We start from the raw sequence: 13,777 nt of genomic DNA, 5'->3' as shown, positions 1-13,777 counted from the left end.
TAAATAGACTCTGACCTTTGCCATCTATTCAGTACCTCTTATTTTTAACTGGTCTTGATTCTGAGAACGAGTAACAGCAGTGGGTTTTGTTTCTTACCAAGCAGCTGAGGCGCTGTGATGCCCGGGATGGGATCCAGAGGAGTGGTGCGGGCATATCTCTCTGGGACTTTCCACTGCAGAGCAGGTCGCATGTGGGTTGAGCGTGTCCCAGAGCTGAGTTAAATGGATGAAGGAGGCAGGCTGAGACCACATCCCAGTGGTCCGACAACTGAAAAATAAAAGTGAGCCCTCTTCAACAGAAGAGGTGGTTTGCAGTTTAGCGGGGTGGAGCAGGAGGCGGGCCAAGGGGTGACATTGGAGATGGGACAACGGGATGGGGCCTTGAGCCGGGGAAGAACTCAGTGGGCTCTGCGATACTGGACAGCAGGCAACGCATGTGGCCACTCTTCAGTGCCCCGAGTGCCTGCGAGGTCTGGAGTGGGGTGCCTCACGTCCACACTGGGCCCACAGGGCCCCTTACCGCTAGAGGCCGTTTCCCCTTCAGCCCCCGGACTTGTCCGTTAGTTTCTTTCTGTCTGCCTCAATGTAGTCTCCTTCTTAGAACTCATAATAAGGATCATGACCGGCACGCTGTCAGTTGTAGTTCAGGTGAAATGCCGTTATTTCTGTTACTGCTCACAATTCCGTAGGAACCCTCAGGCTTTTGGTTCCCTGGGAATGGAAATTTGTAGAAACTGTTTAACAGTGGTCTGATTTGAATGTCCCTATGTTTGAAGTGTATAAAAGTGTTTTACACTAACTTGGATAGTTGCCACCTGACTGTATGCAATTTGATACTGAAAGTAGACCTTTTGCTCCTGGAACCATGCTGGGAAAATTCTGTCCCTTAGATGTTGCTGATGTGTTTTCGTTCACATCCTTATACTTTCTGTAATGAAAACACTAAGATTCGTGGTAGTGCCTTCTGGTTCTCCCACCCCACCGCTCCCCGAAATGTGTATTTTTGTAAGTTCAGAGGTAACAAAAAGTGTGGGTTGGCTGCTTTCTGCGTGGAGCCTGCTTTGCGTCGTCTTCCTCCTTTCTCTCTGCCCCTTTCTCCTCATACACAGTTGTTCTCTCTCTCTGTCTCTCAAACTCTAAAAACAGGGGCGACTGGGTGGCTCAGTCAGTGAAGCATCTGAGTCTTGGTTTCGGCATAGGTCGTGTTCTCACACTTGGTGAATTTGAGCTTCACATTGGACACAGTGCTGACAGTGGGGAGTTTGCTTAGGATTCTTTCTCCTCCTACCTCTCTGACCCTGTTCTACTCTTGCTGTTTCTGTCTCTTTCAAAAATGAAAAAAAAAAAACTATAAAAAATAAATAAACAAACCAATTAGCTATTGAGAAACCAATAGTTTCACAGAGATGAGGAGTTTGGTTTCTTTCATTTTTGGTGTTTGACACTGATAGTCTTCAGAAATATTTTTGACATCATAACACGTGGACTGCAGCCTGGGAATAGAGCCTGTAAGTTGTATTTTTGGGGTAGCCTGATATCTCACTGCAATCCAGGGCCCTGTGCTCTGGGGGAATGTTTCAGTTATTTATTTGAAAAGACACAAAACGTTGTATTCTCCTTCTACAAAACCAGGACTGATTTACTCCCACACCACTACTTAAGACTGTCGTGGTTGCCATAAGAATGAACACATGCTCATGAGGAGAACAGGGCAAGGGAAAGGGTGCTGTGGGACTGTCCCAGCGTGTGGCACAGTCTGCAGCTTAAAGACTATTTGGAAAGCGAAAAAGTAGTCTCTTCTATGGCAGGAAGATGATTTCACATAGACAGTGGAGCAGGCCCAGGCAGCCCAGGACTCTGCTGACTTGTGCCCGGTCAGGGTCCTGGCACAAGTGTGGCCCTGTCTCCCTTTACCCCCTGGGACTGCCTTCTGGGCAGGGGGCCCGATGGCTGTCAGGAATGTGGGTAAATACCTGTAAACAAAATTGCAGAGCGAGGTCATTTTAAAGGGCTGGTAACTTTGGTATACACTTTTGTTTTTTAATTTCCAATCAGTCTTGATTTCTGGAGGATGACAAAACTTTAGGAAGGCACCTTCTTGGAGAAAACAGTGTAGACCCAAGGACATTTGTGACTTAGCTGCTGGGTCAGCAGAGACTCTCCCTGCAGACTTCTGGGCCACTTCCTGTCTGTCCTCTATGCAGCCAAAGAAGATGCAGCTGGTCGTCGGTCCGTGACATGCTGACCTGCCCCAGCCCCTCGGCGACGGCGCCACGGGAGGCTCTTTGACTGGAATGTGAACAATGGTGGAGAATGGCCGACTTCGTATGTAACAAGGCTGTGGCGCGCTCAGACTTCAATGATCTATGATGACTCCTAACTTCTGCTTATCTGCTTGAATATTAGTGTGCTCTTCCACCTACTACAGCTAGGCATCGTGGGTGTCCTCAGTGCGTTGGCTCTATCAGAGCCTAGTCCTGGGGGCCTGGGCAGCTTGCCTGGAGTGACCCGCAGAACCTGGGAGCTGAGGCCGTGGCAAGCCTGGGCGGGGGGTGACCTGGGCCAGTCCTCCCCCCACCCCTACCCCACGCCCACCCTGGGCTCCCTGGCACCACAAATCTCAGACGAGCAATCAGGAAGCACTGGGCTCCCACCGCGCGGCAGGGTGCTGGGTGTGCACCCAGGAAGAAGGCACGAGACCCTGGAAATAATGTAGTGCAACTCTAATAAAGGTCTTAGTGTTCTTATGGAAATCAACTTTTTACATTTGTTTGTGAACAAGTTTAAAGAGTGGACCTCATTCTCCATTTGTAGATTTTCCTTACGTTTTTTATGTTTGTTTATTATTGAGAGACAGAGAGACAGAGCTTGAGCATGGGAGGGGCAGAGACAGGAGAAGACACAGATTCCGAAGCAGCCCTCATGAGGCCACCTCAGGAGACTCTGGCACAAGATCCCTCATAGCTCAGGCGACTCTGGGATGGTTCCTTCCCTCCCCGCCACAGAGAGCTTATGGCCATTGGGTCAAGGGATGGACGCCCTGACCCGTGGCCTTGTGTGGAGGGCACAGTTGACAATCGCTGGGATTTCCTCTTCCGGTACTGTCTCTCCCGCCAGGGCCGATGGTTTACTAACTGTGAAGGATACATAGTTACTTTCTGTGGAGTAACACTTCCCTTCTCCTTTCTGTCAGGGCATAGTTAGGTCATTCTGTGTCTTCCTGTTGAGAACCTTTGCTGGTTGATCTTTAGTTTCCGCACTTCCTGGTCCTTAGTGTTAAGTGTGAGGTTTGGAACAACAAAGTGCTTCCCTGCGTTTTACATCTAAGATTCTGTTTTTTTCCCCACCAAAGCTGGGCAAGCCTTCGGCATCTGAGAGTTTCTGGAAACAGACCAATTCCCCACAGGTACAATAGGTTACACATGGTTTATTAAAACTTGATTTGGTGAATCCAATGATGCTTAAAAAAGAAATGTCAGTTGAGAAACAGACCAAGCACTGAGCAGATGTCCGAGGGATGTGGCCTCTCTGAGAACACGCGTTAGCCATCCTTGGCTGTGCTCCCCCATCCTGAATGTTCCGGGGCTTGCAGGCCTTTCCACAGACCCGCCAGGTCCCACCGAATACCCTTGACTCTCCTACCGCTACACAGTCCTCCTTGAGGCCACTGTACCCTCATCACTGCTGACCTTAAGGTCCTTTCTTGTGTGTCACGTCGAGTGTTCTGAATGTAATTGTGACTTCACACTGTCCTCCTCGCCTTTTGCTGGCCGAGTCCTGCCACCTCCCAGGTGGGTGCTCCGCGGTACCGGGAGGGGTCTGTCCCCATGGCCTCTGCAGAGGGGCAGCAGGCACATGCCCAAGAGGGATTGTTGCCTCCTTCCTGATGATGTGGCTTCACTTGATGGTGTTTCTCAACATCTCTGACGTTCTGCTTTCTCTTACCCCCCTGTCGCTTGAGTCCTCGGTGGGAAGAAGTGGCATGGATTCTGCTGATTCTCCTCCTTGTCTTCCTGCGGCACCTTTCGCCGTCCTGACTTGAGGCCAGCGCTGTGTCCACACCAACCGGTGCGTGGGCAGATTTCAGCGGGAGCAGGGAGGCTCCATCCTGCCCTGCTTCGGTGCTTGCTGGCCCTCGTGCCCTGTCCTTTCTCGGTGGATCTTACCTGACTCCTCTTTTAAGAACATTCATCCGTGTACTCCCCAGCCCCCTCCCTAGGGAGTCCAGGGTGGTCTCCAGGTCCTCCACGTAGCTGCACTTACAAAGCCTGCTTTTCCAAATAAAGTCACGTGCACAGGTTCCAGAGATTTGGACATAGATGGGACCACCTCCCCAGTCCACCCATTTCTGGAGAAGGCCTGCTCTGCCTAGTCCTACCCCGGAGGCATCAGGGTGGGGAGAACGGGCCCAACCCTCCCACGGGGAAGAGGACTCTCAGGTCACACGACAGGCCCTAGACTGTCCAGGCAGAAAGCAGAAAATGGAAAATGGTCAAGAGGACCTCTGGTGTGCATCAGGATTACTGCCGGTTGATCTTTTCACTCCAGTGTGCTGGGCCTCTCCTAGCCACGAGCGTGCGTGTGCCTGGTGGGGGTGAGTGTTCTCTGCTTTGGTAGAAGGCACTTTCAGGGACCCGTGAGACAGGAACCACTCTGGAAAGGCACTAGGACGTGCGTGGGAGACAGTGATGCAAGAGGAAACCATCCTGCCCACACGTGAGAGGAAGCAGCATCAGGCCTGGACGCCAGGATGCCAGGCAGGCTGGGCTGTGCTGAGGGCCAGGTGCAGGGAGGCCTGTGTCCCACTGTACTGCCTCCAAGGCCTCCGTCCGCTGAGCCATGGGCATGGTGGCCGCCCACAGGGTTTCAGGGCACACACACCAGAGCACATCCAGCAGTTAGAGGGTAGGTCAGCCTCTCCTGTGCAACCGGTGGCTGCTGTCCCGCTTGCTTGGATTGTTTTCAGTGCGTCCGGCCAGCCATCCTTAGAGGAGGCGAACAGAACCTTTCTCCACTGGTGCTGAGGGGAGGCCCACAGCCTAGTCTCTGTGCTTCAGGGCCATGGCTCTGGTTTTCAGGCCAGGATGCTCTCGGAAGCTTAAGTTAAAGCTATTTGTAAACATTTTCAGGAGAATAAAATAATGTCCATTAATTTAAAATTTTTTAATTAGGGTAGCCTGGGTGGCTCAGTTGGTTGAGCGTCTGACTCTTGACCTCGGCTCAGGTCACGATCTCATGGTTTGTGGGTTTGAGGCCCGCATCGAGCCCTGGGCTGACAGCACAGACCCTGCTTGGGATTCTCTCTCTCCATTCCCCCACTCACGCATGTGCTCTATCTCAAAATAAAGTTAACAAAAATAAAAAAATTTTTTCACTTGTAATTAAAGCAGTGAGTAAGGCATTGTCACATTGCAAAAACAGAGGGCTAACGTTGTCTTAGTCTCCAACATCTTATTTTCTTTTTTATTCATGTTAATTTTTAAACCCACGGGGCTGTGGGTGTGCACTTGGTGGCCCAGCTGCCCAGCCCCCCAAGCTTAGAGCTGTCACACTGTGGCCAGAGAACTTGTTGGGTAGCCTCTGAGACCGTTCTTCCAAGCGTCTGTGACCCCGGGCCCTGCTCTTTCATGTGGAATCTTAGGAAGGCCACACCATGTCCATTCCCCAGGAAGAGGGGTGCTGATGAGATCCACGGGAGACTGACCCTATTTTGTGCTATGAGTCACCAGTGTCCTTCTGTCTCCCTTTTCCCCAAAGGTGATTTTCCTCTTGTTTTCATTTGGGTTGTCTGTGTTTCTTACAATCCCCTGTGTGGGCTTCACTCCTCATTGTCTACACCTTTCTGAATGATATAAGTGGAAAGGAGCAGAGATGGGGGCCAAGACCGTGAAAGTTTCTGGGCACCATGAGCACACCAAGGAAGAGACTATCTTAATGCTGGTGTGAAATTGGTCTTTTGAAAGGCAGAGACACAGACCAGGGGGACACAGCTTTCCTGTGAACCCACACTGGCACGATTTGGTCTGTCTTGGGAGCTGATGTTCCCACAACACGTGACCCTGTGCTTCTATACATGTGTTCGCGTAGGTACGTGGTGGCTTAGAATCTCCCATCACAAACAGTTCCTGTATTGATGATTCTAGCATCTTGTCTTCAAGAGCAGAGATTTCATCAGGGGACTTGGTCACCTATGCTCTCTGCTAGTGGGCGTTCCTGCCACACACCATGTCTTGGAATACTTCTGACCTTAAACTCCCCTCCACGACTCTAATTTTCCTGCTCTGTCACTGCGCGTGGGATATACTGGGGAGCTGTTTTCTAAGTCCCATATTCTCACGAGAGGCCCCAAATAGGAGAGCCGAGGGATTGTCCCGTGGGAGAGCGGGCCCTGCACCTGACTCGGCATGGCCTTACACTGCCACTTCTCCCGGTGGTGTTTCCTAGTCAGGAAGTGTAGGTAAAAGGAACCTTGAAACTGTGCTCAGAGTTTTCTTTAGGCTTCACCGGCTTCCGATTGGACCTTCCCGTCCCTACTGTGAGGGACCATCCCTCTGATCTGTTTGGTCACCTGCGGTGCTCGACTTCCTTGGCCCCAATATCTTTCAGGAAAATGAAGCTGTTCTTGGCTGAGGCAGAGCCAGGAAATCATTCCCAAAAGAGGGTGAAGTCTGTCGTGTGGGTATTTTAGACACAAGTGTAGGTTCCTCCCTGACTTGCTGAGCCCACACCTTCCACAGAAGCCACATGAGGATGTCGAGGCCCTGGGAGCCGACTCCCGAGCCGGTGAAGTCACCATTGCTCTCATCGTCTTTTCTGTTCCCGTGGCTTTGAAACATGCTGGATGTTGGGAGAACCCCTGGGACAGTTGTGGGCACCCTGTGGCCGTTCCAGGTGTTGGAGCCGGTTCTACCCCCATCACCATTCCCAAGGACACTGGGCAGTGGCCAGGGCCGGTTTGCTTTTTCGGTATACTCTGGGATTGTCATCCAGATGTGTGGATGTGGTGACCCCTGGACAGCCCTGTGGAGTGGCCTTTGTACCATTTTGTGGTCCCCTGATTGTGACAGCTCTAAAGGCTTCTTGACCTGCCATATTTTGACCACAGCTTGGGATCTGCTTCACTATTCCCGGTGTTAATTGTAGAAAGGGGCTTTAGATGATAAATTCTGATAGTCTCTTAGGTCACCTTCGAGTATCTAAGAATATGTAAACCCAGTAGTACTTCAAGTAAAGAGATGCTGTCTAAACATTTTGCCTCACTGTCTTTGACTAGCGTCCTCAGAGTCTCTGGGATGTGGGATTGTTGACTTGCTTTCCACCTCTGCTATGAGCTGAGGCTTGGAAAGTGCTTCTCCTAATCCCGCTACCTGATGAAAGAGAACCTTTTCACCATATGAATATAGAAAATTCCAAGTTTCGTACACCTACTGTTGGATTTGGGATGACTCACTGGCCCGGAGCACATTAGTTTCTGTTTTCCCTGTAAACTTGACTCTGAGCCCTACTGACAAGATGCACCTGGCAGACTAAGGGGAGACTGGCAAAGGCAGGGACTGGGGGTGTGGAGGAATGGGGCCTAGTGGTGTAGAGATCCCACCAGGTGACCTCACGTGTCACCTTACAAGGCACCGGCGCCCTCCCACAATTCCCAGTTCTTTCTCTTCCCTTCCCTTCCCTTCCCTTCCCTTCCCTTCCCTTAACTTCCCTTCCCCTCCTTCCCTTCAAGCATACAGAAGTTGAGAGAGAATGAGTTTTAAGAACACCAGACCCTCAAGAAAAAGAGCTTGAAAGAGGAACAAAAGCCTCTCATGGTTATGGCAGGAAGTTTGGCACGTGGCAGGACTGGATGGACAAGGTCAGTGTTGGCAGCATGTGCCGTTTCACTTCGGGCACAGAGTTGGCGAAGTAGGGGCTCAGACTTCTTGCAGAAGAGCTTTGAGTCCATGCGCTGAAGGTGAGATCCTCCTCTGTTGACTGACCTTTCTCATGAGGTGTTCCTGCGTCTTAGAAGCTCTTTTAGGATTCTCATGTGTGCCGGGGTGTGGGCAATGTGGCAGAAGGCCTTACTGGGGGGTGGGGGGGGGGCTCTGGGTGGAGGACGGAAGCCCAGAAGCATCTTGAGTGTGCGTGTTGGTGTCACTGCTGCCCCCAGTTCACCACGAGCCTAATCTGGGCCAGTGTGTAGACCAGAACCAGATCAGAGACTCTCCTTCACGGCGTAGGCGAGACTTCAGCCAGCTGGTGCCAGAACCAGACCTGAGGCTGTCCTTCAGTGTGCGGGCAAGGCTTCAGCCAGCAGGTGCTTTGCTGTCCTTCAGGCATTGACGACCTGGCCCTCTGTGTAGTCACTTCCTGTGAGTCCGGGAGAGAGCACTCACTGAGGACAGTGGGCGAGCCTCCTCTGCCATCCAGCTATAGGGCTCAGCATGGTTGACTGCACACATCAGCGTTTGGTGGCACTTTGAATCCTCTGTCCTGAGACACCGGAGCTCTTCTGCTCTATTCCACGCCCCATGCAAGAGACTCAGGTGTAGCGGGGTGGTGTTACATGTTTCTCCAGCGAGGTACCTATATACATTCTGCAGACCTCCCTGTGGATGTGAATTTCCCAGTTTGAGCAGTGTCTCTTATTCGGACCCAAGAGATGTCTGCCTCTGTTGTGCATAGAAGGGAAGCCATCAGCTGATATGGAATTTCTGGTCTATAATTCTAACCTGTCCCTTGTAATTCCAGATGCTGCTCGGATCGGACTCAGTGTTGAGCCAAGTGCAGAACTGCACCACTGGGTCACAGTGAGCCACGCTGAACTGTGTTCACACAGAGCAGATATTTGGGGCGTCCTAGGGGCACCGCACACCAGGTCTGGAATTTGCCTACGCTGGGGTTGGACAAAGAGTGAGCTACAGGAAACAGACAGGGACGTTTCCTGGTGTGACTGTCATTCCTGGAGATATCTAGACATGCAGAGTGGGGAGTGGAATCATCTTTGGATTCTACAAAGTTGCCTGGTTGCCTTTTGCAGTACAGACAACCCGTCACCCCCGCGTGCTTGGGACAGTGAGAGAAACAGGTAGAAGACTTTCCTTCCTGAAACAAAGCCTGTGCCCATGGGGTTGTAGGGATTTGAAACGGAGAGAAATTCATGGTCTGTCTGGGTCTCTAGCTTTGGGTTGGCAAAATGACACATTGGGGCAAACAATGAATCTATCAAGGAGAAGCTTGATGGCAGTAACAACAAAGCTGTCACTGCTGGCTTCTCTGCTTCTGTTGTCCTCTCAACACCTTGAGCTCTGGCCTTACTAGGCCCCGAAGCTTCCCTGAGGAGCCCTCCTTCCCGCCAGCCTGTCTGCTGCTGCCTTTCCCCCGTGTCTTCTGCCTGTGGTCCTTCACTCACCCTGGACATTACTGTATTTCCGTGGAGGCTCTCTGGGGCTGGGACCTGTCCTCCTTACCTCGTGCCTGGCCTGGCACCGTGCAGGCGCTCAGCGATATCTCATGAGTTACCAGCCGCTGCGGTGATGGTACCCAGACAGCTGACGGAAATGCCCAGGTGTCTACACCTGGTATAGTGGGGAGACTGCCCTTACAGATGAATTTGGTGGGGTGCTGCCATGGGCTCACAGCCCCTCTCTCCGTGCCTCCCTGCACCTGTAGGCAAGCTTGGCTTCCAGCTCTTCCAGATTGGACCAACTTGTCAGAAATCTAGGTGGCTCAGTCTATTATGTGTCTGACTCCCGGTTTCGGCTCAGGTCATGATCTCACGGTTCCTGGGTTTGAGCACTGCATCGGGCTGTCTCCTGTCAGTGCAGAGCCTCCTAGGGATTCTCTCTCTCTCAATATCTCTGCCCTCCCTGAAATGCTCTGTCTTTGTCTCACACACACAAAAAAATAAAGATGAAAAAATGAGACTCAAAAATACGTACCTCTGAAGTTCTTTGTAACCTGTCCTCTCTGAGTTGGAAAGAGCCCTGAGATCCCTGTGTTAAGATTTGAGGAGAATGTGATGGAGTCTTGGAGAGGAAAACTCTGCTCAGGCAGGCACGTGTTTGCATGAGTGTGGCCTGGGTAGGTGTGGCAGCCGTCAGTCCCCAGTGTGCACTGCTGTCTGGTATCCTGCCCTTGTCTGCGGGTGAGCCAGTGAGGCGGACCTCATTCCTGCTCTCGCTCCTGGGCTCCTTCCTGGCCTTGGGCCAACCCCCTGCCTGGACCATGACACTAGGCTTCCAGACCACGCCCTCCCTGGTGCTGATGCCTAGTTATAGGCATGATTTTCTCAGTTGGATCAACCTGTTTTGATTAAAGAAAAAACTTGGAAAAATTGCCACTCTGCATCTCTGGCAGTACTCTTAGAAAAGCTCTCTTACAACTTCTTTCTGCTAAGTTTTGTGCTGGGGAGTCCCTTCCGCAGGCTGTCCTCCAGGGGAGCTTTGTCAGCACTTTTGAGTAGAAGCCTGGAGGCTGTGGGAGTCCAGGGTGCCTCAGGTCTCCAGGCAGGATGGACATCAGAGCAGAGCCGTGGAGGGGATAGAGTGGCATGGCTCCGAAGTTTGGAAGAAACCTCGCCGCTCTCTCCCTTGAACTGTGCTGAGAAGGGTCTCCTGATTTCCTCTTCACCCCGGCCTCTCCTGACCCAGGTATCTTGTACGGCCCTGGAGAGACCAGGTGGAGGGGTGTGTATGTGCCGTGTCCCAGGCAGTAAGAGGGAAGGTTCAGATGCCCGCACTGGGTCACACGTCTGGGCCGTCCACACTGGGGACAGAGCCTGGTGCTGGGAGGCCAGGCAGGGCCGGGGGCTGCCTGGGAGCTCGGTAGTCCATATTTTCAGCTTTGGAGGATGTGGGACATCTGGCATTTACTGAATTTGGTGGGCAGATCTCAGAAACGGGCTTATATATAAATGCTCGGTGGGGGCTGTATTCCAGAAGCTTTGTTTACAAAGTGCTGTGGTGCCCGGTGTGGCATGGAGGCTATGGGTGGCCGACCCCGCCGAGGCCAGAGTGGTGGGAAGCCTAGACTTTCCTGCGTGGCAGACCATGTATGTGGATAGAGCAGGTGTTGCAATTGCAGTTTCTGGGTAGAGTGGTGGAGTGCATGGTGTCACCAAGAGCGTGAGTCTGTCTCCGCCTGTCGCCGCAAATCTCTGGTCCTCATTCCTACGCCACACGGTAGGCAAGTGCCTCGCTTTACAGAGCTAGTGATTGTATCGCCATCTGTGGGTGCCAGGTGTCAGACTCGGCTGTGGATGGTCCCGGCCTCGTGGCCCTTTCCCCACGCCCCTCAGATCACAAGCCCCACCTGGTAGGGTCTTGGGTGGCTTCGGGGATCCCTCCTCCACCAGCTTGCACACAGAGCCTGTTCCCAGGAGGAGCCCTGGTGTGGACAAAGGTGGGGCCTGTTCCCCGAGGACCATGCCCGGGGGTGTGTGATACAGCTGCTATGCCCGGCAGCTGACACCTTTGCTCTGTGACCTGTTTCAATCAGCTGTCGGCCACGAGTATCAGTCGAAGCTCTCCAAGCACTCGTCCCAGGTCCAGTCCATCAGGGGCATTGGAGGCAAGTTTGGTGTCCAGGTGGGCAGAGTTGACCAGGTGAGTGAGGCGTCATGGGAACCAGAGTGCAGGTGATGGAGCCCCTCCCTCTAGAGCAGGGTATGCACTGGGCCTCTCGAGATAGCACCTTGACTCAGGCCTGAGGGGTGGCCGTCCAGGTGCAGAGCTTCCAGAAGCCCCCCGCCCCAGTCCCTGCTCGGCAGCTGCTTGGGAATTTTCCTTAAAGTCTCCATCCTGAGGTATCCTGAGCACAGTTGCCTCCAGTTGTAGCCCTTAACCCACGAAAAGAATGAGGGAGAGGCTCTCACATCTATCAGGCAGAGGAACAGGGAGGAAGAGTCAGCGTTCCCTTTTCAGGGATGGCCTGTGTTTCCTTCAGTGACTGAGTTTTCTCAGGAGGAGGCCTGTTTAGACATTTGTCATCAACATATCCACGGGGAGCTCACCGGCCTGGTTACTGACCAAACACATCCTGCAAGAGGCCCCTGGGCCTGGTTAGCCCTGACGGGCTGAACCTAGGCTAACAGCCGTCCATTTGCCCTGTTTAGTAAGGCCATGCAGTGTTACAGGATCAGTCCTTTCCACATTTTTCAAACCCAATTGTTTCCAGTGGGTTCAAAAGGCATCCTAAGGGAGAATCCTTGCGGACCAAAGAGGAACTCCCACGTTCCACCTAGAGAGAAAAGGAGAGAGAGAGAGAGAAGGTCCATTACCCCTAGAATCCATCCCGACTCCCCAGTAGCATCCCCCACACAGGATGTGTCAGGGGTTCCCGAGATGTGAAAGCGACCCGAGGTATCCCTTGAACGAAATCACTATGACTGCCAACCAGGTGGGGAAGGGCTCCTGAAGGAGGGATGCTAGCCTGCCCACCCCTACCGGCTTCCCCATTGCATTCTAGACAACAGATGGGTGCCTGACTTACAGACCTGCGTCTCCCTTGCTGAGAAGGCAGAGAAGGAACTGCCATTTTCAACCCATGGAAAATACTAGAAGAGTTTGACAAGGGGAAATGACCCAATTTTAAGTAGTAGTTAGTAGAGGACATTGAGGGAAAACAGAAGAGAAATCCATCATGATATAAGTGGCATTTCGACCCGCGTAGTCTTCACAGCGAACCTCCCTAGGAAATGGCGCCCTGTTGGGTTTTAATTCAGTCAGGTACTGGTTTCGGTCAGCTCTCAGTGGAGATCTGGCATGCAGAAGAGGCTAGCCCAGAGATATGGAGGGGGTCACATTCGACCAATGAGGAGGAATCCTCACACACGGGAGTCTTAAGATTGGCAGACATGGTAGTCACTTAGGTGGCTGTCCACTGCCCAAGACAGACAACTGTAGACACGGAAAGGAATAAAGAGAGGGCGTCAAGTTTCTGCATCTCACTGCCATTCTGCCCAAGGTCCTAACTTCCAACCAAAAGGCAGGCTTTCTCCTCCCCGTAGAGTCGCCACAGCCTAGAGGATTGCAGCCAGAGCAATCCCCACAAAAGTGTTCCCATAAGACCCTACTTCTCAAAAATCCCCTGAAATGAGAGTAAATGAGGAAAGAGAAAACATACTCACCAAATTGACACTGAAGCACAGAGTCAAGGTGAGAAGATTCGAAGCCCCACATTGGGACGCCAAAATGATGATGTTTGGGAATGATGGTGGACTGGTCCACAGCTGATGACCAACACAGAATTCTGGAAGACGTCTTTGGTGCAAAAAGGTGGTTTTCTTAATGCCTGGAGGAGCTGTGCTGGGGTCCTACAACTAACTCATCGTTATATTCCCTCAGGTTGGCAGGAGGTCAGGGATGGAATAAGTCTCTAAGGAATTGTGGAAGCAAGGTTTCCAGCACCTTCAGGGGCTAACTGTTACTAGGGAAACACTATTTATGACCCCTTAATAAAACATGAGTCATGAGATCCTTTAAATGTAGATCAGGGGCCATAAGCTTGGAGGATGATTGCCCGCATATGTCTCGGCGAAACTGAGACAAAGGAAGTGGACTTACAGGGTCCTGGAGGTTGGGGTAATGTTAAGCTACAGTTCTCTTTTGCCCCCAGCAAAGAGCCATCATCTAGGCAGCTGAGCTCTTAGAGGGAGGTCATTGTGCTGGTTTCAAGGAGTTGTCGATGGCCTATAGGCATTAAGGGAATTTAATTTTTCCTGTGCCTGAGTTTCCCACATTAGCACGGCAAGGGCTTAAGCCCCTTTCCTTTGTTCTTGAGTAGCAGTGGTGCC

General features: G+C 52.1%; 1 protein-coding gene across 1 annotated transcript in view; it reads left to right on the top strand.

Moving 5' to 3' along the window:
• LOC131492397 (liprin-alpha-1-like) overlaps positions 1 to 13,777 on the top strand; it is a 56,558-nt gene that overhangs the window by 5,146 nt on the left and 37,635 nt on the right. The window contains 3 exon segments of the mRNA XM_058696025.1: positions 8,153 to 8,280; positions 8,734 to 8,792; positions 11,432 to 11,588. Coding sequence (XP_058552008.1) covers positions 8,153 to 8,280; positions 8,734 to 8,792; positions 11,432 to 11,588 — 344 coding nt within the window.

Source organism: Neofelis nebulosa, chromosome 13 (genome assembly GCF_028018385.1).
Source record: "Neofelis nebulosa isolate mNeoNeb1 chromosome 13, mNeoNeb1.pri, whole genome shotgun sequence".
Classification (NCBI taxonomy): domain Eukaryota; kingdom Metazoa; phylum Chordata; class Mammalia; order Carnivora; family Felidae; genus Neofelis; species Neofelis nebulosa.
Note: the sequence above shows the minus strand (reverse complement) of the source record. Positions and strands in the feature narration are given on the sequence as shown.